Raw genomic sequence first — 22,130 nt, 5'->3', positions numbered from 1 at the left:
ATCGATATTCCACTAACAATCGAAGGTATTTCCGTCGAAGCCTTCATTGACACCGGTAGTACAATCAGCATTATGAGTCTAAAGACATGTAAACGACTCAACCTTCCTATCAACAATAAACAACAAATAACCATCAACCAATTAGAAGGTTCAACTAAGAGTGTTGGATACACTCTCGCCTCAACTACCATCCACAAAACAACCAAGACGATCAAGTATCACATCATCTCCAACTTCCGCTATCCAATCTTAATCGGTCTCAACACCAGTATCGAATTCGGTCTTCACCTTAACCTAGAAGATAAGACTGTCAGCATTCGATCACCAGAGACTCAAGAATTAGTAACCCTGTTAGGAGAGACACATGAGAAAGATCAACTTGCCGCCCTCATTGAAAAACATAAATCTGCCTTCGCCCAAAATGAAACAGACATTGGCCGCATCACCGTTGCCAAACATCGGATTACCACTATAAACCATCCTCCAATTCAACTTAGGGCCTATCGTCGTCCTCAAGCCGAACTTGATGAAATAAGTCGTCAAGTTAAAGAATACAAAGAAAAAGGATTGGTTCGTGATAGTGAAAGTCCTTGGGCCTTCCCAGTCACATGTGTACCAAAGAAAGACGGTGGTACACGACTCTGCATAGATTTCCGTCGTCTCAATGCCCTCACCATAGATGACAAGATGCCGCTGCCACGGATCAATGATGTCATTGATCGTCTTCAAGGTAGTAAGTACTTCTCGACACTTGACGTCAAATGGGGATATTGGCATATTGAGATGGACCCAGAAAGCATCGAGAAAACTGCTTTCGTAACCCATGAAGGACACTATGAATGGCTCGTCATGCCATTTGGTCTTAAAAACGCCCCCGCAACTTTTCAAAGAATTCTACAAAGAGTACTTGGTTCTTTACTCTACAACGGAGCAATAAATTACTTAGATGACATCATCATTTACAGCAAAACATTCTCTGAACATCTCCAACTCTTAGAGAAGATCTTCACTCTTTGCAAGGATAACAACATCAAACTGAAGCTATCTAAATGCAACTTCGCGCAAAATGAAGTTGACTATCTTGGATACATCATCAGTTCTGAAGGAGTTAGTCCATCCAAACAAAAGGTCAAAGCTGTTGAACATTTTCCTGTTCCAAGTAATGTCAAGGAAGTTCGTCAATTCTTAGGACTTGCAAACTATTATCGTCGCTTCATAGACAAGTTCTCAACCATCTCTAAACCATTAACCAGACTCCTCTGTAAAAATATTTCTTTCCACTGGAAAGATGAACATCAAACCGCTTTTCAAATCCTCAAAAACAAGTTAATCAATGAACCAGTTCTCGCTATTTACAACAAAGATGAACCATGTACCCTTTACACTGACGCTTCAAAGATTGGTATTGGAGCTACGCTAGTTCAAACTGACAAACATGGTCTTGAACATCCCATTGCTTATTTTTCCAAAGCACTCAACGAACACCAAGGCAACTATACCGCATTCGAACTTGAATGCCTTGCAGTTGTAGAAGCTGTTGATCACTTCGAAGCTTATCTTAGCCTCCCATTCAAAGTCATCACCGATCATAGTGCATTGAAATGGCTCCTCACACTCAAGAAACCCAAAGGAAGACTCTATCGCTGGAGTATCAAGCTCTCTACTCGATCCTATGAGCTATTTCATCGAGCTGGCGTCTCTCAACAACACGTTGATGCCTTATCAAGAGCCCCAGTTACTTTCCTCATCGATGCTGATGAGATCAAACAACATCAAGCCACCACTGACTTCTCGCATATCCAACAATCGTTCAAAGTGGATGGCATCGTCACCGTGAAAACTCGTGGTTCCACTCGAGCTATCATTCCACCATCACTCCGTAATAAAGTCTTGCAGCATTTTCATGACGATTACAGTCACCCTGGGAAAAACAAGACTGTGAAACTTATTACTCGTTTCTATTGGTGGCCTCATATGATCTCAGACATCAAAGCTTATGTCGATTCATGCCGTTCATGCCAGCTTGTCAAGCAAACCCATCGTCCAAGTATTGGTCAAATGATCCTCCCTTCAGTTGATCTCGAACCTGGTGATCTCGTCGGCCTCGATACTATAGTCATGGGACCTGCAGCTGGTAGTACTCGACATAAGTACATTCAAGTCTTCATAGACCACTTTTCACGTTATGTTTGGGCCTTTCCCACAACCACCAACACATCAGCATCAGTAGTAACCCTCCTAGACAAACTTATTCAATCTGGTATTCGCATCAAAGCTATTCTAACTGACTGTCACAAGAACTTCCAAAGTACAGTCTTGAAACAAGCTTTCAAACGCCACAACATAAAGCATATCTTTAGTACTCCATATCATCCACAAACCAACGGTATTGTCGAACGTATCAATGGAACTTTGATGGTCAAAGTAAGAGCTGCTTTACAAGATCATCCTCATCGTAAATGGACAACGCTCTTACCAAAGATTGTCACAGATTACAACAACACTCCACACGATATCACTGGTTATGCTCCTGCATATCTCTTCTTTGGAACTGATCCAACTCCGACTTTCTCCGGTCAAACCAACAATCTCCAGGAAGCACGAGAATTAGCCCGGACCAGGACACGTACGGAACAAGAAAGAAGGAAACAAAGACATGACGCTAAACATCCCGTCGCAAACTTTGAGATTGGATCCAAAGTACTCAAGGAAGTACCATTTAACCATCCATCCAAAACTAAAGTCACAGCTAAGTATACAGGTCCATACTATGTCATCAAGAAGATCACGGACGTAACCTACATCATCTCGGAATCACTTTCAGGAACACCAATTCAAGCTCATTCATCCCAGCTCAAGCAGTTTGTTGATAGACAACAAACTCAAATTACAGTGGGCGAATGTGATGATGATTAACTTCAATAAAACAAACCAAGCACAAAAACTTAAAACATATGTTCCTCTCTCTCTTTCAAACCTTCGCCACTAGGGCTTTTTCAATACAAGCTTAATGCATTACAAATGTATCTTTCCAATCAAAAGCAGGTAACTCTAGCGGGTAATCTAAACGTGAAATATTGTACTATTAACTATGCTTGTTTTAACCATGATATTTTTATGTTTATTATTACTATTTTTTATACTGAATTTAACTGAACCATTTGTACCCTGATATTCCTATGTCCCATGGGATACATATATACTCCGAACTTTTCTTTAACATTATCAATAAAGTTTGACTTAACTTTCAACTTTGCCTCTTCACTCCCTTGTGCTGCCCTCTCTCCTTCTTACTCTTCACTTAAAACCGAAAGGTTTTAGAATAGTAAGATCCCTCCCCTTTCTCTCTTACTTTTCACTTTTGGTTCATCTCCATAGAAAAGTAAGTTCAATCTTCCTCTTTTGACTGTTAACAGTTGTGAACGGTCACAATTTCATCACAATCCACTTTTGGTCAGCATTATTTTCTGGTAACAAGTATAACTGTATCCTAAATTTAACCGGTTAACATGAAATGCCATCTTTTATGCTTGTTTGAAACTAGTATAAAAACATGTGAATGCACTATGTTTAAACATCAAAGGAACATTTATTGTATATCTTCAAGATATTATCTTGAAAATACGTATTTAAAACCAAATGTTTGATGAGGAATGAGAAAGATTTTCATGTTGAATATTCTGGCATAGGACCATCACCTCCAGGAACCATCTAGAAAGATAAGAAATAATGAGAACTAGTTTTATACGGATAAAACAACGAAAAGCAGACTTACCATTGCAATGTTATTCCCATTAAGTAATATCATGTCCAGTTTGTTAACACGTCTTCCTTCATTAGTATTTTCAAATTCAGTGACATCCTCAAGGACCATATCTTGATTATTTTGGGAAAGAAAGAAATAATTATTTATAATAATATGCATTGAAAATTTGATGCACCTCAAAATACTTACTGACATAATCATCAAATCCGAGCAAAGTTCCTACAATCTCTTTCTCGTTCTTCATAATAACATGTATCTTAGACCCAATACATTTGTCAATCAATTCTGTAGGATAAAAAAGAGAACATTGGTCAAGAGATGGACTAATAAACGCTTAAAAGATAACATAATGACATGTATATCATACCTAATGGTAAGAGTTGAGAAATAGCTAAAGGTGGGTTAGTGGCCATTGAGATCGATGAAAGCGAACTTTAGTTTTAAAAACAAAATTATGAAATTAACAGCAAATTAAAGAGTAATACAAAAACAGAGAACAGTTAATATAAATTTTGCCGGATTTCATTATAACCTCTCATCACTTAGAGACCAAACGAGGGACTTCTGTAGCCCGCTTTTTTCAATACAATGTAAAGTCGAGTTGTTCAGTATTGAAATAAACCAATCGAATAGTACCGAAACTGCAATTCTTACTAGTTAAACAATTGGTCGTTAATTCACTGAACAGTTTGGATGGATAAACTAGTTGAATCTGTCAAAATAAGAGCACCATAACAAGATCTGATAGATCGAAACTCGATCACATTGAGCATCTTCAGAACTTGTCGAAACAAATTTAAAGTTTTGTTAATTTGTAAATCCATCTTATAAGCTCAACCATTTTTTTTCTTGTTGGTTATTGCATTCCAAAATTGAAAATTGAGTAATGGAATCTTCAGCATGTCTTTACATTGTAATGTACAATATCGTTTACGAGACGATTCGATGCTCTGTAATGATTTGAATCACTATTTTAGATTAGAAATTTATATTTGGAACGAGTAAAATGATCAACAATATAGTCACTAGATGGTATTGTCAGTCAAACATGTGTTAAATTTACAAAATAAAAATAATGTTATGTTTATCCGGTTTATTTATTATTAGACTTCGAAGTCAGTCGTAGACCCAAACGCCTGACTGACTGGGGGTTTTATTGACTGGCGGTCGACTTTCACTCAAAACGACTGGCGTAGACTCATTTCGACTCAAAGCACAATTTTTGAGGGGTAAGAGGTTATCGATTAGAGGCACCAACTTGTTGAAAAACACACAAAACAGAAATTAATGTTTCTTATCACGTAAACAACATAAAACTAAACGACTTCAAACATTTGAGAAAATCGTTTAAAAGTGTTTAAATGACTCAAATTTTATTATGATTATAAGGGAGGGAAATTATGAGAAAATGACAAATTGTCTAAACATGTAACTGAATTGCTTTATGAAAATTAAATTATCTCGTTCAATATTTAAATTCAACATTTCCTTTTTTTGGAGGCTCTGGCTCTGACTCCAACTCTGTCTCTGGTTCTGGTTCTGGTTCTGGTTCTAGTTCTGGTTGTTCATCATTCACATTCGATCTCGTGATTTCCACAACTTGCTCTCCCGGGGCTTCAGCTGGGTTGATGGCATATTAAGGATTAAATTCACAAATGTAAATAAAAGATTTAGATTTTCCCCCTTGGTTTTCCTGGCTAAAACTCTATATTGATTTTTGTGCTCTGCATCAATAAGATCACTGATTTCAATAGAAAGCCCGATGCTTTTCAACCCGTTCTAGAATTCTTCAAACTTTTCCACGAAGATGCTGCACATTTCATTTAACACAAGAGATTAAAATTGTTCAGAAGTGAATTCCGATATTTTGCAGGAAGGAAAACATAATTAATGTCTCCTGCATATCGCTTGAATGTTTTGAATTACAAAGTTGATAAATTCATCATTTTCATTCTTTTGACGTGAAAAGTCTTATTATTTGGACCAACACAATAGAGTTTCTTTCTGAAATTTCCGTGTGTAAATTTTATATCATAATGGTTGAAACTTTTCACCGCATCTTCTATTTCATATAATTTAAACTCCTGACATGAGTATCTTTGGGCACATAAGAAGTGTAAACTGCAAACAGAAAGGAGATAAAAAATTAATGGAAAAGAACAAAAAACAATATTATAATCAAACAGGTTACTCACATGGTTTGACCCTATCATCTATCATCTATCAGTCGATCAGACTCATGTCTTGGCCAAAGGATGATTGCTCGCCATAATTTGTACAGTTGCTTGACAATAACCATAGGTCTTTTGTTGGTAACCCAAGAAGAATGATAAATACGTGTAACTTTTACACCAATGCTTTCAAGTTGGTCAATGAATGGCTTTAAATCTTGCGTTCCAACATCCACTTCATCTCCATGGAACATGCTTTTGAAGGCCACAAAAATTAAAGGAGAAACGGTGTCGGGTATCAAAATCCTTTTGACCTCAGGATTAGAAGTGAGTTTTGGGGCGTACGTGATGACGGATGAAAATAAACTTTTGTCTATCTCAAAACCATCCTCTTAAGTGATGGGCGACGACAACATTGCAACGAGATTGGGGTCTAAGACGCACTGACATGTTGAGTAGAAATATGTTTTAGACAATATTAGAAAAAAATGTAAATAAATGAAATCAAACCTTAACACAATTAGAATGTGATAAAAATATTAGATTTCAACTAAATCAATAAAGTTACAGAAAAAGAAGAATGGAAAGAGAACAGAAATGAAGAGCTTGAGAAAATTTTAAATCATTGGTATGCCAAAGGGTTATGATCATAATGTGGATCTTGGCGCCTCTTTGTCTTCTGCTTCTGTTTTAATCGTCATTTATCATCATCGTCTGATAAAACAGCCTTACTTAACAATAAGTTTTCGGTTAAAGTAAACCTGAAAAAGCAAGTTAGCCGATCTCGCCTCATACTACATTTGTAAATATCTTTTGGTCATTATAAATGTGATATCAATCAAAAAGCGAAAAGCTGAGGACAAAAAAGAGTCAAACAAGTCATTTAGATTTTGTCTCCGGTTAGACATGTCTCTGTCTTAATTATCCAAACGGGTTAAAAAAACAAATGATTCAATTTTCAGTCAAATGATGAATACTATTAGGCTCATCGTACTTAATTTGCTCCTTTGGTTAATGGCGTTGCGTGAAGTCACACATGGATACTGTTTGTTCAAGCAGCCTCTATGGCCAGCTCGAGTCCACAACAAGCGGCGAAACAGCAATTAGATTTAATTTAATTCGCCCAGTCAATCCTAAATACTTCAATTGGAAGTAGTTGCGAACACTGTTCGCCGAACAGTGTAATATACAATATCGTTCACGAGACGATTCGATGCTCTGTAATGATTTGAATCACTATTTTAGATTAGAAATTTATATTTGGAACGAGTAAAATGATCAACAATATAGTCACTAGATGGTATTGTCAGTCAAACATGTGTTAAATTTACAAAATAAAAATAACGTTATGTTTATCCGGTTTATTTATTATTATTATTTGTTACAAACAGAAATCAATGAATCAGAAATGAATTTTATGCCAATTAAAAGTAAATTCTTCACAGGTAGGTAATTTTAAACAGATCTTTTCTTCATAGTAAGAACCTTTATTCATAAACACTTTTTTCTTACAGCTTCGAATTTATTGCAATCTAAAGAGTTGTTTCCATAACTGTTAAATTTAACAGTAAATTTGCTGGTGAAGTCAACAATGGCGTAGTAAATACTGGAATTAGTCTTGAGAAAGCTAAATTGATGAAAAGACTTGCTAAGTTTATTTACGAAATATCTAGTAGATTTTTTGCCACCCAAATATAGACAAGACCGAGAATTTCTATCTAAAGGATTTATCACTGAAAAAGAAGATATCCGACTATCCAAAATACGCTGTCCAGGAACCTGAAAAGTAAAAATTTTCATTAGGTTATATGCCGATTGCAAAACTAAACCTGATTTACCATATTTCATACGTATGATTCGAACTGCTATGTTTCTAGTTTATGAAATTTATCGATGGAGATGTTTGGAAATCGGGTGATGTTATTATTAAGTACTTGTATTTAGCGAAAAGAGTTCTTTGTTAAATGCTGGTTTTCCTTTATCGTCTTATTTCAATCGACTCAAACTGTAAACTTCAAATAAACTGTAAAATAAATGTATGAAATTGAGAAGAGATCGCTATAAAGAGATTTGTATTATGCGATGATATCGATTATATCGATAATACAAATCTCATAATATGATTTAATCGAAAGTGCAATTGAAGGCTCTAACAATTAACCGATTTTCATGAAATTTAGTTAGATTAATGGCCAAAATTTGATCTGATTCGCTGTTACAGGGTGATAATATATGATGGATAAGAGGCAAAATTTTGGAGATAAGTGTAAGTTTATTAAAAAAATATTTTATCAATTGCTGGCTTACAGAATAGAATTGGTAAAAAAACAAGAAAGTATTAAAAAGTACTGTTAAGGATTCAATTGAAAACGAAAAAAAATTATGTATAAAAATAAGGTTAACAGTTCATTCCATTTGACAGGTTCATCGGTATCCATTAAAAGTCAATGTGCTTTAAAGCCAACTTCACCATTGAGAGATACTGATTGGTCGAGAGTTTAACAAGAGACTGAAAACAAAGGAGTAACAAAAACCGTTAAAATTTAAACCCGTTTAATCTTCTGTGCCTCACCATTACGTTAAGTAAACTCTTAATTACTAATTTTTAAAAATACTGATTTATGACAGTTTTTATCAAGTTATTAAGCTTTTAAATTCTTTCTATGGTGGCTAAATGTTAATGTTAAAATCTAATGGTTTGTATTGAATGTCTTGTCTTTGCCTTGTTTTTGTTGTGATTTTGTCAACAGGTTAATTTATTTTCTCATTTGTTTTCAATCTTTTATAAAAAGCCTCGTCAGTCCTCCTGTTTTTCATCCATGATTGATTCTGTAGTTGTTGGCATTGGTGTTACTGGTGGTGATGTTGGTATTGGTGCTTGGGTTACTGTGGAAGAAACTGGTGCTGGTTTTTTGATGGATTTAAATGTAAATGATTTTGATGAAGCTCCTATCATTTTCCGTCCCTTTTCATTGGCCATAACAAATACCAAAGCCCCTGGACACTTGGAACACTTTCTCCAACCAGTTATTCCTTCGAGTGGTACAATCTTAAACTGGTCAGTCATCTGGTTGGTTACATTAGCCGCGATATCTGCGAAGGCGGTCCAATTTCTGGTCGTCATCACTGTCGAAGACAAGTCATATACGTAAGCTGATGTCTTATTGAACCATCTAAGAGTATAAGAGATGAAAAACTCATTAACCTCATTACGGAGGCTAACTCTAGTTTCATTTGTTCATTTGTTTTTAACCTTAACCCTTATCCTGTAATGGTTAATGTTAATGGACCCACAACAAAAAAATTAACTAAATCTACATGCTTTGTAATGTTTATTTTTACTGCTTCTCCATTTTCATCTCTTATTTTCTGTCTCTCTATTTTTGAATTTACATTTGTTTTTCTTTTTAATTCCAGCTTCATTTGACAAGTTTATTCCCATTTAATAACTCAATTATCAACTGTTATCAACGTTCACTCTAATTGACATAAACTTGGAGCTGTGTAATGGCATTTTGTTAAAAACAAAACAACTGTTAAATTTAAAATTGTAAGTCTTGTAGCAATGTAGGCTATCTCTAACTACCTAACCTTCTGTTGGTCATTTAATTACTTTCATTCAACTTTGGTTCTCTCCCTTTTGCATAAACACAATGGCAACGAGTTATATTTGTTGAGCTTGAAATAATGATCCCTATCCCTTTATCATTCCTTTTGTTTTTGTTCCGTTTTCTACATTGTGGTCAACAATTGTTTGCTTACTGATTAACTAATTAATGTTATTCTTTTTTACTATCTATTTTTTTCGTTTTCAATTTTAACTTGTTAGATCTCCAGGGGAGTTAACTAGAGGAAAGATGCATGTAGTTGCCATGATGTCTCGAGTCCAATCACTCATCAAATCTACGCTATATTTCTCTCTATCTTCAAAATCTCGACTATCGCTGGAAAGATAATTTCAGATTCTTATGCATGAAAAAGGTACAACAATCTTTGAACCAAAGGCTGACATTTAACAATTTCTTCTTCCATATCTCTTACAGACCCAAAGGAGTGCTTAAAATTATTAAAGATTCACTTCTTGATGACAAATAATATCTATTTTTGGCTCAAGCTGTCTACATCTCAAAGGCTTAAGAATCATCTTCAATATCTTTTATGTTAGTAAATATCTTTTGTTATTCAATTTATCACCAGCAGATTATCGTTGAGTTATTAAAAGTAGAAAGAAGGTAAAAAGTTAATGTGAGAAAGTTGACATAATTTAGAACATTTTACTGTTTCAAGTTTAACACGCTATCCAGTTCTTAACAAGCTTTTCTTTGCTATAAGCTCTTTTCTTATTTTACTAGCGTTTACTCAGTTAAATGTTGCAACTAAATACAGCGATTAAGTAACCAGTCACGTAAGTTAGTAGTTTCGTGATGCTCAGCAATTTGCTCTCACCATTTTAGAAATCAAAACATTGTTCATTAGGTGCGTAAAACGCGTGTCTCACCCTGACAATCTCATCCCTCTTCCTTTAAGGATTTTAATTGAAGCTTATCTGAAGGTAACTAAAACTAACGGACGGTTCATGTCTCACATAACATCTATAATTTCTAATGTTAACTTAATATTTGCATACAATAATATTCAGTTGACAAGGTCTTTCAGGACAACTTTGTATACAAGGTGACTAATATAATAATCAGCGTAATAACGATCTTAAAAATGTAATACTCAAATTGGAACTGTGATAGTTAATCAAAATGAACGATGAAAAAGCTGGTGTGTAAAGCTTCTGCTGACAAAGAGTCAATTATAAAAGATAACAGGAAATGCTATTTTCAATCTCAACTTTCAAGATCCTTACTAATTTCAAATCAAAACTTACCTTTCAGAGTCGTCAATTGGATCATCAAAACCTGAATCATCTGATCGGGCATCGTCTTTGCTGCTAACATTGTCTAGATCGGAATCTTTATCATTTTTATTGATTGGACGACCAGATCCTCCAAATTTGGGGAATTTTGGATGGTTGATAACAGCTCCAAAGCCACCAGCGAATGATTGTGATCCACTTGATTGTGCAAAACCAGCAGCAAAAGCAGCTCCAGGTCCATTTGTTTGAGCAAAGCCACCACCGGTTACACCACCTAAACCTCCAGCTTGGAAGTTTGGAAAGATTCCTCCAAAGGCGCGCACTGGTGAAGAATCGGCAGAAAGAGATGGTTGAGAGGCAGCTTGTGCTGGTTGTGCTGGTAAGGGAGCAACTGGCTCTGAAGCTGGTGGCGGATCAACTGTAGTGGCTTCATTACGAGCCAATCGATACCGACGACCAGGTGATGAACGTCGAGCAGAGGATCTTCTATTTGAGTTGCGATTATTTCGTCGAGTCTGTCGTCGAGCTGGAGCAAGCTCTTCCCTTTCCAAAAGCTCATAGTCTTCTCTCAATCGAGCAGGTCGTGATCGTTGTTGACTATTTCTAGCTGCTGCTGGAGCTGCTCGTAATCGTGAAGATTTAACAGGTCGATCTCCAGTGGAAACATATCCAACTCCAGGGTAATACTGACGAGACTCAGATTGAGTGTATACAGCACACAAGATGACACAGAGGGAAATTAAACAGACACGCATTTTGTCTTCACTTGGTTCAACTTGATAGCAGAAAATGGAAAAACTTGAACTCGGTGTTTTTTTGCACAAACAGGTAAAATTTAAAATAAGTGAAAATGTTTCTTACTGTATAAAATTACAGTTATTAAGTAGCAAAATTTAATGGAAAACTCAGTAGGTTTTTAGACGAGAACTTTTCTATACTGAAGATAAGAATCAACTAATTAAATAACTAGTTAGACCAGGACATTTTATATCTTAGGCCGGATTAAACTTTCTCTTATTTTGATTGACGATTAACCATGCCCTGACTGTAATTAGATTTCTATGTCCTCCCTCCTCTCATAATCAAGCCTTTCTTGTTATTATTAACTCTCCCTCTCAGCTATCATCTCTCATTTTTTTCTCATCTTAATGTCTTACTTTTTAATTTTTAGCCAAAATGTGTCCTCTAATTATTTGGAATCCATCGTCTTAATTCATCAACATTGTTCAAGGCCTTTGACTAAACTTGCCATTTTCATGGTTACTTTGTCAAACTAATCTTTAACCAACAAGGTCAGTACCCATGCTTCATTATATGATACATTTCCCTTCCCTCCATCGATATGTTTAACCAAAAGTGATACAGAATGGTAACAATTAACAATCAGTTGACCATTGGTGTAATTCAACTCTACTCTATACATAAATCATTTCAACGTTATTATGGGTAAATTCATTCTTCTATGAATTATCGAGTGTTCCAAATTTTCACAAAAGAGGTAATAATTTATGTTACATTTATTACTTTATGAATCTTTTTTTCTCGTCAAATGGCTCTCCTTAATGGACCTTAGTCTTGTATTAGATGACAAAAAAAAGAAACACTGAATCAAGTTTTTGGTTATAACTTAATCTATAAGTGAAAATCACAATTTACTAAAACGAAATTAATTTACCTTAACTAAATCCGATTATCATTATGAAAGATATCACCAATTATTATTATTTATTTTCCCAATAAACTAAAATCTTCTCTATTTTACAGATTACTCGCTTCCCATTGTATGGTTGATCCAAAGATTCCGGAAGAATACAATAATCAAGACAATCCAAAGGCTAAAATCAGAATAAAAATCGGAAACTAATTCAATAATGATAGCAATACAACTAGTTATTGAAAGTAAATTGATGAAGCAATTTCCACCCAAAGTCTAGACTTGTGATCTTGATTGATTGTCGCTCGTTACAACCAGGTCAAGCTTTAAAACTACAAGGTTTAGGTCAGTATTTTTTGTCATCTTTGTTTCCTTTTTCAACCTCCAAAACCCTTATGGATTAATCATTTCAACCTTTTCTCATAATCTGTTTTTTTTCTTCCATTGTTTCTGTTTTTCAGTGTAGGACAAATGAAAATAATTATTTCCACTGTTAATTACCAGGAAAATTTGGAAAGCAACAAAAGGCCAACTACATTTTATTATTTATGGCTCTCACTTTAAAATGATGAAGATGAACTTTGATGATTAAAAAACAAACCAAGCATGGTTAAACAGAAAGGAGGAGAAAGAACCACAACAGACGAAAGTGAATAATGAAGAAATTGATGAGATTGGTCAAGATAGAAGGTTTGCTTCGGAACAACATAAATGGATAATTGGTTAAATAATTGTTACCTGTTAATCCCTAATTCAAATGGACAGGAGTCTCTTCTTGAGTTAATCCTAAACCTCCATTATCATTTCCTTGCTAATACTATTATCAACTTATTTACTAGCTATTAACCACTTTTTCCCCTAGTCAATTGAAATATCTTGACACGCAACAAACCTGACCTTCATCATGAGATTTGTTTTCATTAACCCTTTCATTCAATCATCTCATTCATACTAATCGTTTCTTAAATGCTTTCAGTAACAAGCTTTCCTTTGGCAGAAAATAGGATCCATCGTTCGACTAATTACTTGTCATTGTACCTTGTCTAAATTAACTCTTCTCCAACTAATTTTATTTTCTTCCTTTCAAAATTACTTTATTATACTCTACACAATCTCATGTTAAAATAATCTAAACATTAATTCTGCACCTCAAAAAATCTCACTAATTAACCTTTTAAAGCATTCAATAATCTTAATCCTCTAACTCCTCGACAATTATTTTCAATTGCAAATTTTCTAGTCAACAATTTTTACCAAAATATTTACATTCAACTGTTGGCTTCATCATTACTCACACCTTTCTTTCAATCAATCTAATTAACTCTTTTTCATTCTCTTCACAGAATCAAAAACTTGGATTTCAATCATTGGTTAATCAGTAGTGGATCCCATTGATTTTATACAATTACCTTGAAAGGATGAAAAACAAGCAAAATTGGATTCTTTGGTATTTTTGATGCGCTTTTCAACTGTTAATATTTGATGATAGTTATTCATGTACCGGCCATTTAAATTTGATTTTAACTCGATCATCAACTGACAATTAATCAAATGGTTGACTAATTTTGTTGAAACTTGAATATTTTAATAAGCCTTAACAAGACTAACAATTTCTGCTTTCCCATAAATGATGCAAAAATATTCAACCATTTCTTATAGTTTTTTTTATAATCAAAATTAGGCCTCCTAATTACCCTTCAACATCTAACACACTCACAATTTACCTTAAACAGCTTTTGATAACAGAATTAATTTGCAACATCACAAATTGATGAACATAAAAATGATGAATGTTATTGATTAACTTTGCAGGACTTTTTTTTGTCGCTTGAATTTCCAAACTAAATTTCCAATCTCTTTAATCACCCAACAAGAATAACCAGTTGAACCAAACCATCAACCAAACTATTAACATTTCAATCTCTAACCTTTTAACAAAAAAAACACATCAAATTGAATGATGGTGAAATGATGAATCGATGAGTGAACCTCTTTGGAAACTTTAATTTACAGCAATTACAGTTACAAGGATTTTACTCAACTGATTGATATATTAATCTCAAGCTAACCTGTAATGATAAACCAATTATGGTTTGTTATAGCTAACATATTAATCTGTTTAAACTTGAATTATCAACACAATTTTCAAGATGAAACATTTCCAAAATGTTATTCAATTAATCAATTGCATAATGCATCTATTTTTGATTCTCAATCAGTTGATGATTACAGTTAATTATCATATTTACATTTCTTAATGGTAATGATTTCTCAAATTTCCCACTCAAAATGATTTCTCAAATGATAGTCGTCAATGCTCACGAGATTTTTTTCATTATTAATTGAGTCAATTTAAATTAGCCAAAGATATTATTAATAATACAATGTAACCAAATGTATGTTCAAATCAAATTGAGTTTATTTTTAGAAAAAAAAGGTTTTCTCTTTCACTTAATAACAAGTGAAATAACATCTAAACATCTTATTTACATAAGTAACTTTCAATTGCATCCTACAGAGACAACAATATAAAGCTGAACGTCAACAAGCAAAACATCGTTATTGCCATCAAGTAAACTTTATGGCTCGTCATGGAAAGATGTGTATTACATGGTGAAACTCAGATTATGATGATTGACATTGATTAAAAACAATGGTATAGATGACATTTCTCACAATAAAAATGTCCTGGGAAACAATTTGAATCGCTAATGTTACTCTAACAACAAAACATTGCCTTGACGTCACTTTAAAATTGAATGCATTTGTTGCTGTTGTTTACTAGGTAATTAGTAAATTGTTGTGAGAAGCAACAAGTTAATAAGATATTAATTTAAATTTTTATTTTTGTCTCTTTTTTTCTTTCAAATCGCAGGCCGTTAGCTTTTCTCGCTCAAAGATGAACATTATTTTGGAGGCCAAGGAGATGATGATGATGCTTGAGAAAAACTGGAAGCAAAGTAAATGTCATGAAAATGTAAAATTAATCATCAAGGAAGCTCATCAATGATGAGGAGATTCGTGCTTATTATGCAAAGGAAGATCCAGAATGAAAGACACAAGACGCTTTACAGCAAAAAGAGAAATACAAATTTATGCTAACGAAAGGTGAAATAAAAGGAACAGGAAAAAGACACGAAGGTGGAGATTGAAGGGTTGAAATTGGAAGACAAAATTCTGGTTAAAAAGCTTGTTAATTGTCAAGCAAGGATGGAATCAAGAAAAGTCTGGTTGAAAGTAAACACAAGTTGTGTTTAAAAAACAGTTAAGAGTTGGGATGAAATGAAGAGCACTTGAGATCTACTTTAGCAGAAACACTTTTTTTTATTACTCGATGAGTTGCTAATGATAATCTTGGTTTTGACAAAATCCATTTTTGTAATGGCAACAGTGAATAATTGCAAGTGCTAATCAACTCTAGTGGTCCTTTGGTGGTTTTTGCTTCTTCAGCCAACTATGATAATCTGGCAGATTACGGGACTCGACTTTTAATCGTTACCTTTAAAGCCAATTTTGCGTTTAATCATTCAACAGAAATATTTACTTCTGTTGAGCCATACATTTGAAAATGAGGTTTGATCGAGTAAATTGCTGGTTATCAGCCAAGGATGCAAATGAACTACTCATGAATAGAGCTGCTACTAGAGTTGAATAGTGATTATCAGACATTTCAAGAGAATCTCATTATCTAGTTGTTCACTGAATTTAATTTAATTTTGTACACCTTAACCATCATTTTATTGAAGATCAACAAGTTAAAGATTTCCTCACTCAATTGCCTTCTCAACTCAATTGTTTCTAAAATATTCCTTCATCGTGAATCAAATTCATTTCAATTATAGTCTTCACTGTACGTGCTCACTTTTTTTCATCCCAATCTACCTTTAATTGTTATTTATTGTCGACATTATTTCACCTTCCTTTGTTGGTTACAGCAAACTGCTTCTAGAAACAATTAGTTTCCATGTTATTTTACCTTGCTCATTATCATGTTGCAAAAATTACTTTATCTGACCGCAATCTTAATCCCACCTCGTCATTTAATATACACTTGCGTGTAAATTGTAGAAGCAAGCATCAATTAATTAATCTTGCAAATTCAAGTTAACCAAATTAACCTTTCTCATAAATTTATTGCTCTTTTTAAATGTTAAATTAACTCTGTAATTATCAGCAAACAATTGATTTTAAATCATTTAGTATCCTTGATAACTCTTCAAAACAGAAACAAAATTGTTAAAGGAATGAAAATTTTGACCAAAAAACTCATTAACTTGAGGCAGAAAATGTGATTTCATTATTTAAATGGAATGAATAAAAATAGAAAAATGAAAAGCATTTCAACCAATCCTTAATTTCAGTCCATTTCAACACTTGATTTTGAATATTAATCTTGCTTATTGTTGAATTAGGGTTAAAGTTGATCAAAGATGCCTTCAGTTGTGATGAATGGTGAAAATGAAAAGACTGAAGAGCGACAAATCTGTTTTAATTGTGAAAATTTATCAAGATGGAAATTAATCTTTCTCATCTTCTAATTATTCGTGTAAAGTTGAAAACCAAAAAACACAGATTTTTATCAGCTTCTTGTTTTGCACATTATTAGGCGCTAATTGCTCTTTAATTTACTTTAAAATTAATCATTATCCTCATCAGCATGATAACCATAATCATCACCGCAATCTTGGAATAAACGTTTTTTAATGTAAACCGAAATCTCATGCAAACTTTAAGTCAACGAAATAAAATGATTCTGTTGTTTGATTAAGGGAACAATCAAGAGTAATTGCTGACCCATTGAGACTTGAAATTCAAGTTACAAGATGGAGTGTCGGACGAAAAATTCATTCAGATTATGGATTTGATAGATAACTTGATAAAACACTGAAACTGACATTCAAGTCATAAGCGCTTCTCATTATATTTAGTCTAATATCGAACAGCATTTTGATTCCATTGACTATATCTTTAGATGAACCACTGAACGCGCATTGAGAACCATCGTTGGCTGGCTGAGAATGGAAATTTTGAAGAAAATCATTTCTCAATTCAATTTTCAGTTAATTAAATTCAAACATTCGGTCAAATATTCTTCCACACAATTGTTTCTTTAAGGCCATAACAATTATGGGATTTTATCGCGAAACAGTTGCATTAATGTCTTGATAATTTATTAATAAGCCATTCTTCTTGATCAAATTCAAAGCACCTTACACACTTTGTTTCAAAAACCATCTGTTATGAAAATGGCTTGATATTGTAAGATGCAAAGAGTAATATAGCAAGAGAGACCACGAAATAGGAAAAATTTATGTTTGAGATTTGGTAAGAAAGTTCACTCTCAGGTGGCGTTTAATTAAAAAATGGACAATTTAACCAGAAAATGTGCTAAAAATTGTTGCTCAAAGCAAAAACCCAATCAATGTGGCCAATGATTTAATCAATTTTTTGATTAGCGCCGCCTGAGAGTCAACTTTTAAGTTTAATCTTAAACTTACAAAATTATCATTACGTGAAGTCTCTTGTTATATTACTCTTTGGTAAGATGATTAAATTGATTTCTTGTCTTGAAATTTGTTTAAACACTCAACAGCAAATGAAAAATCTGTATTTTAAGAATCTATTTCAATAATTCATCAAAATCATCTTTAAATAGCGTCAATGTTTCAATATAATTCCACAGTGGTTAGCAGATGAAACAATTTTCCAGTTTACGGTTTAATTTTTCGCTGGTTGAAGAGCAACGAAAATTTGAAACTTTTCATGAACAAAAGCAAGTTGCAAATGAACTGTTAACGTTAACAATTACCAAAGGCAAAGTTGAAGTTGAGGTTGCGTGTTTCATATGATATAATCTGAGTAAACTCAAGTGAACAAAATTGATCATCTGAAGGAGCTGAGGAAAAGTTGAAAGACTCAAGATCAGGGAAAGTATAACAGAACTGAATTTCCATTTCAGAATTGGTTGAATTGTTGTAGAGGCAACACCGATTGATAGCAACGTTTCGTTCCATTCCTATTTAATTTCCAATAAAATGTAAATATTTATCAAATTCAACTTTGAATAACTTCAAAAGACGAAAGGAAAAACTTTCCTTTTCGTTCAATTTGGATTAACAGAAACAAAAAGGTCGATCTTTTTCGCCTTTTCTTTCAATTTCTTTGCAAAATTTCGCGCGTAAAAAAACTTGGTTTGATTTGCAAAACAATTGTCAAATGATTTGCATAAAACGATAAAAATCGTAAACTAAAACCGAAACTAAAGTGAAAAATAGAGCAACTTTGAAGACAATATCATCATTTGTGATACATTTACTTGTGAATTGTGATTTCGTTAAGTTAGTGTTTAATTAAAGTGATTAATTTTGTGTCAATAAACTTGTAACCATGTTTAATGTGTGTTTAAAAGACAATAACAACGGATAAAAAAACTTGACGAAATAATTTAATTGTGAAAACTGTTGAAAATCTGAACAGAATTTCAATGCCTGTTACAGATTATTTCAACTTGATTTCATCCGCAATAACTTGGAGTGATGTAAACAGTGTAAAATCATCTTCACCTTCACCTTCATCAACCCTAACCTCAACCTCATCAGTGGCCTCATCCACCTCATCATCAGCATCACCATTGCTCTCTTCAACTGCCTCTTCAATAATCACATTTACACCAAGTCTGTCTTCACTGATCACAGCCAATTCACACACTTCCCTCTACCTACTAAACTATCACAACGAGTCAATCATAGCCATCAACGGTTCCTCATCCTCACCTGGGTCACCCTTACCCAGTCCATCAGCCTCACACTCAACAGGCAGTTCAACAGGCAGTCCCACATCAAGTTACCTTTCACCTTCCTCTCTCTCAACCCACTCACCCACATCCTCACCCTTTCTCCCTGGACTTTACAATGACTCCGAGTCTACACTCTTTTTCAATATCACCACCAACGGTACCCTTTATGATAGTCAAGATGAAGCCTCTTACCGTTCCCTGATCTTTACCCTAATAACCTCCCTGACCCTTGGAGCTCTCATACTTTCCACTGTTATTGGTAACCTGTTTGTTATGGTTGCCATCTGGATTGACCGTAACCTTCAAAATATTCAAAATTATCTTGTTGCCTCATTGGCGGCAGCCGATTTCATGGTTGCCTGCCTGGTAATGCCTTTAGGTGCCCTCTATGAGGTTCAAGGGGAATGGTCACTGGGTTCATTATTATGTGACATTTGGACCTCGGCTGACGTTCTTTGTTGTACAGCTTCGATACTTCACCTTGTTGCCATTGCTCTTGACAGGTACTGGGCTGTCAACTCTGTAACTTACATGCATTCCCGGTCACCAACCAAAATATGTTCAATTATACTCTCCGTTTGGTCAGTGGCTCTTATCGTCTCCATTGGCCCTATCCTGGGCTGGAAAGATCCCGACTATGAACGAAGAGTAACCATTGAGAAACGTTGCCTAATCTCACAACACATGGGATACCAAATATTTGCCACAATATCAACCTTTTACGGACCCTTAATGGTCATCTTATTTCTTTACTGGAGAATATACAAGGTAAGAAGAAAAAAAGATTTTCTTGAAACTTCGATAAATCACTACAGAGCAACATTTTTGTTCATACAAAATCACCTTAAATATAAAAGTAAAAATTGATTTTATTGAAAATTTTGTTGAAGAAAAAAAATTGCACCAAAACGTTAACCATTTACAAGATGAAGCATTTCAACTTGTTTACGCTAATCAATATCTGCTCAACCAATTTGCTCATCTTTTTTGATCATTTGCTCTACTTTTACACTTGTCATGATAATATCTATTTATGACAAACTTTTTCATCTTTTGAAAAAAATGCCATTTTCATAAGTGCATATTGACGTTACAGGTAAGACTTTTCCTCTCTCATCAAACATCCAATCATTTAACATGCCTTACATGATAATAATGAATCGATGAAGAGGAAGAAAAATTTAAGTAACCAAAAATTCACTCCCAGTTTAAACGTACTTTTTATTTAAAAGTAATTTCCCTTTGATAAGTTGACAGCAGTTGGCCAAAAAAGTTAATGTGATAAAAGCTGTTTGTAAAATAGTTTATCCATCTACACATTAAATTGATTAGTTGAAATTGAATTGAATACTTAGTCTGCCATGAAAAATGATCGATATAATTATTAAAATTGAACTTTTACTTAATCATCGGCACAAAATTTGCATCATGGATGCTTCTTTACCCTTTCAGGTAAAAGTTGTGAGCTCAAGTCCCCATTGAGTAAGCCAGCTCGACTTGCAACTTCAAATTTGTGTCTTGATCGATTGATAAATGATTCAAGTCTCTAATTGATGCACAGAAATAACGTTCAAAAATTAAACGATAACATTTATTCATCAGAGCGAGCTAAACCGAACCAGATTCAAAGCTAAAAGTAGCTTAAAAGTTCATCGCGTTATTGCATTGTCAGCATTAACGTGGCAAAAAATTGAGTCTTGGAATTGGCTACATCTTTATGCAAGCTCAATTCGAGTTTTATTCAATTTCACTAACAAAACATTCTAGAGCATATTGGAACTTTATGCTTAAAAACTTGAAGGACTAATAAATCGAAATCTGGATTCATTTCGGTAATTCGTTTAAGACATACAAAGCTCACCACCTGAAATTGTGCTTCGATAACCCTTCTAAGAATGAATGAATGAACTAAGTACTTAAATGAACTTACAAAATTAGAAAATCGCAACAACTTGCACATGGCAATCATGAATAGAGACTTAGATCTTGAAATGCAAATGAGCGTTTTTATATGTCGGCCATGAGCATGAAACTTGTGAGCCAAATTTGTGTAAAAATTGGACTTTTCCTCAGTGCTCATGTACAAGTGGTTCTGCCTGGGCTGACTTGACAATGGGTTGATTTTCAAATAAAACTGATACTGATGAGCTTATACTGAACTGAGCAGCAAACATATTGTGAAAATTATTTTCTTCATAACCAACATTAAGCTGAATCGACTTGATATCTGCAATCAATTGATCCTTTTGGATGAAAAATGAAAAAAATATCAAATTATTGCACAAGAATCGACCAGTAATGACTATTGAAACACGAATGGATCAGATTGCATGGAATCTCACTTTTCTTACTAAAAGACAGAAAACATTGTACCTTTAAGCGTCATTAATCAATCAACTTAATATTTTCATGTTACACTGTTCTGTGAACCATGTTCATGTTACTCAAGTTTCAAGGTTAATCAGTATTCATCATTTTCCTATCTAGTTAAACACTCGAATCATTTTAATCTCATTATGACAATTCAGGTATCATGTGAGTAGCAGCGAAAATGCAAGAAGGTTAAAATGATTAGTTAATTAAAAGGTCCTCTAAATGAATTTAAATACAAACAAAGTTAACCATTTTTACAATTCGTTTGTTCCAATTAGCAGCAATCAAAATGTGAACAGAAAAAGTATTAAGAAGAAGAAGAAGAAAGAACAAAAGAAATCCAAAAAAAAGTCGAATAACAAGTTTGATATTTTCTGCCTTCTATTAACTTCATCCTGTAAAATTCAATTTGCATAATTATGATAATCTGTTAACTCCAAGTCCATTCAGGTAAATGCAATTAAAAGCGCAACTCAAAACCACCAAAAATTTTTTTCTAGTTAATT

The 22,130-nt window shown here is 33.8% G+C and overlaps 3 protein-coding genes and 1 long non-coding RNA gene across 5 annotated transcripts in view; 2 read left to right on the top strand and 2 right to left on the bottom strand.

Moving 5' to 3' along the window:
- Positions 1-3,569: 3,569 nt before the first annotated feature.
- LOC107372269 (U6 snRNA-associated Sm-like protein LSm5) lies at positions 3,570-4,248 on the bottom strand. The gene is made up of 4 exons (XM_015940476.3): positions 4,134-4,248; positions 3,956-4,051; positions 3,776-3,876; positions 3,570-3,711 (listed from the first exon to the last, which is right to left on the bottom strand). The coding sequence occupies exons 1-4, from the start codon at positions 4,177-4,179 to the stop codon at positions 3,667-3,669; spliced, it is 288 nt and encodes a 95-aa protein (XP_015795962.1). The 5' UTR covers positions 4,180-4,248; the 3' UTR covers positions 3,570-3,666.
- Positions 4,249-8,189: 3,941 nt separating this feature from the next.
- LOC107372266 (uncharacterized) lies at positions 8,190-11,748 on the bottom strand. Of its 2 annotated transcripts, none has more exons than XM_015940473.3 (2): positions 10,814-11,748; positions 8,190-9,110 (listed from the first exon to the last, which is right to left on the bottom strand). In XM_015940473.3, the coding sequence occupies exons 1-2, from the start codon at positions 11,554-11,556 to the stop codon at positions 8,735-8,737; spliced, it is 1,119 nt and encodes a 372-aa protein (XP_015795959.2). In that variant the 5' UTR covers positions 11,557-11,748; the 3' UTR covers positions 8,190-8,734. The 2 variants fall into 2 exon arrangements, with proteins under 2 accessions (XP_015795959.2, XP_015795960.1); XM_015940474.3 differs by having other exon boundaries at positions 8,190-9,063.
- Positions 11,749-11,965: 217 nt separating this feature from the next.
- LOC107372270 (uncharacterized) lies at positions 11,966-16,230 on the top strand. The gene is made up of 6 exons (XR_016197847.1): positions 11,966-12,093; positions 12,566-12,800; positions 12,917-13,145; positions 13,799-13,902; positions 14,974-15,240; positions 15,331-16,230. It is a non-coding gene; the product is annotated as an uncharacterized LOC107372270 (long non-coding RNA).
- Positions 16,231-18,411: 2,181 nt separating this feature from the next.
- Positions 18,412-22,130, top strand: part of LOC107359312 (5-hydroxytryptamine receptor-like) — a 73,678-nt gene continuing 69,959 nt past the window's right edge. Inside the window, exon 1 of the mRNA XM_015925796.3 lies at positions 18,412-20,019. Coding sequence (XP_015781282.2) covers positions 18,940-20,019 — 1,080 coding nt within the window. The 5' untranslated portion in view covers positions 18,412-18,939. The remainder of the gene's footprint in view (positions 20,020-22,130) is intronic.

This window comes from Tetranychus urticae, chromosome 1, assembly GCF_039701765.1.
Source record: "Tetranychus urticae isolate SD_2017Ah chromosome 1, NJAU_TeUrti_SD_1.0, whole genome shotgun sequence".
In the NCBI taxonomy this organism is placed as follows: domain Eukaryota; kingdom Metazoa; phylum Arthropoda; class Arachnida; order Trombidiformes; family Tetranychidae; genus Tetranychus; species Tetranychus urticae.
Note: the sequence above shows the minus strand (reverse complement) of the source record. Positions and strands in the feature narration are given on the sequence as shown.

Coding starts and splice junctions, on each gene's coding strand:
- LOC107372269 (XM_015940476.3), bottom strand. CDS start 4,179: ATGGCCACTAACCCACCTTTAGCTATTTCTCAACTCTTACCATTAG. Junction 4,052..4,133: donor TTCTCAACTCTTACCATTAG/GTATGATATACA, acceptor TTTATCCTACAG/AATTGATTGACAAATGTATT. Junction 3,712..3,775: donor ATGGGAATAACATTGCAATG/GTAAGTCTGCTT, acceptor TTATCTTTCTAG/ATGGTTCCTGGAGGTGATGG.
- LOC107372266 (XM_015940473.3), bottom strand. CDS start 11,556: ATGCGTGTCTGTTTAATTTCCCTCTGTGTCATCTTGTGTGCTGTATAC. Junction 9,111..10,813: donor CCAATTGACGACTCTGAAAG/GTAAGTTTTGAT, acceptor TTATACTCTTAG/ATGGTTCAATAAGACATCAG.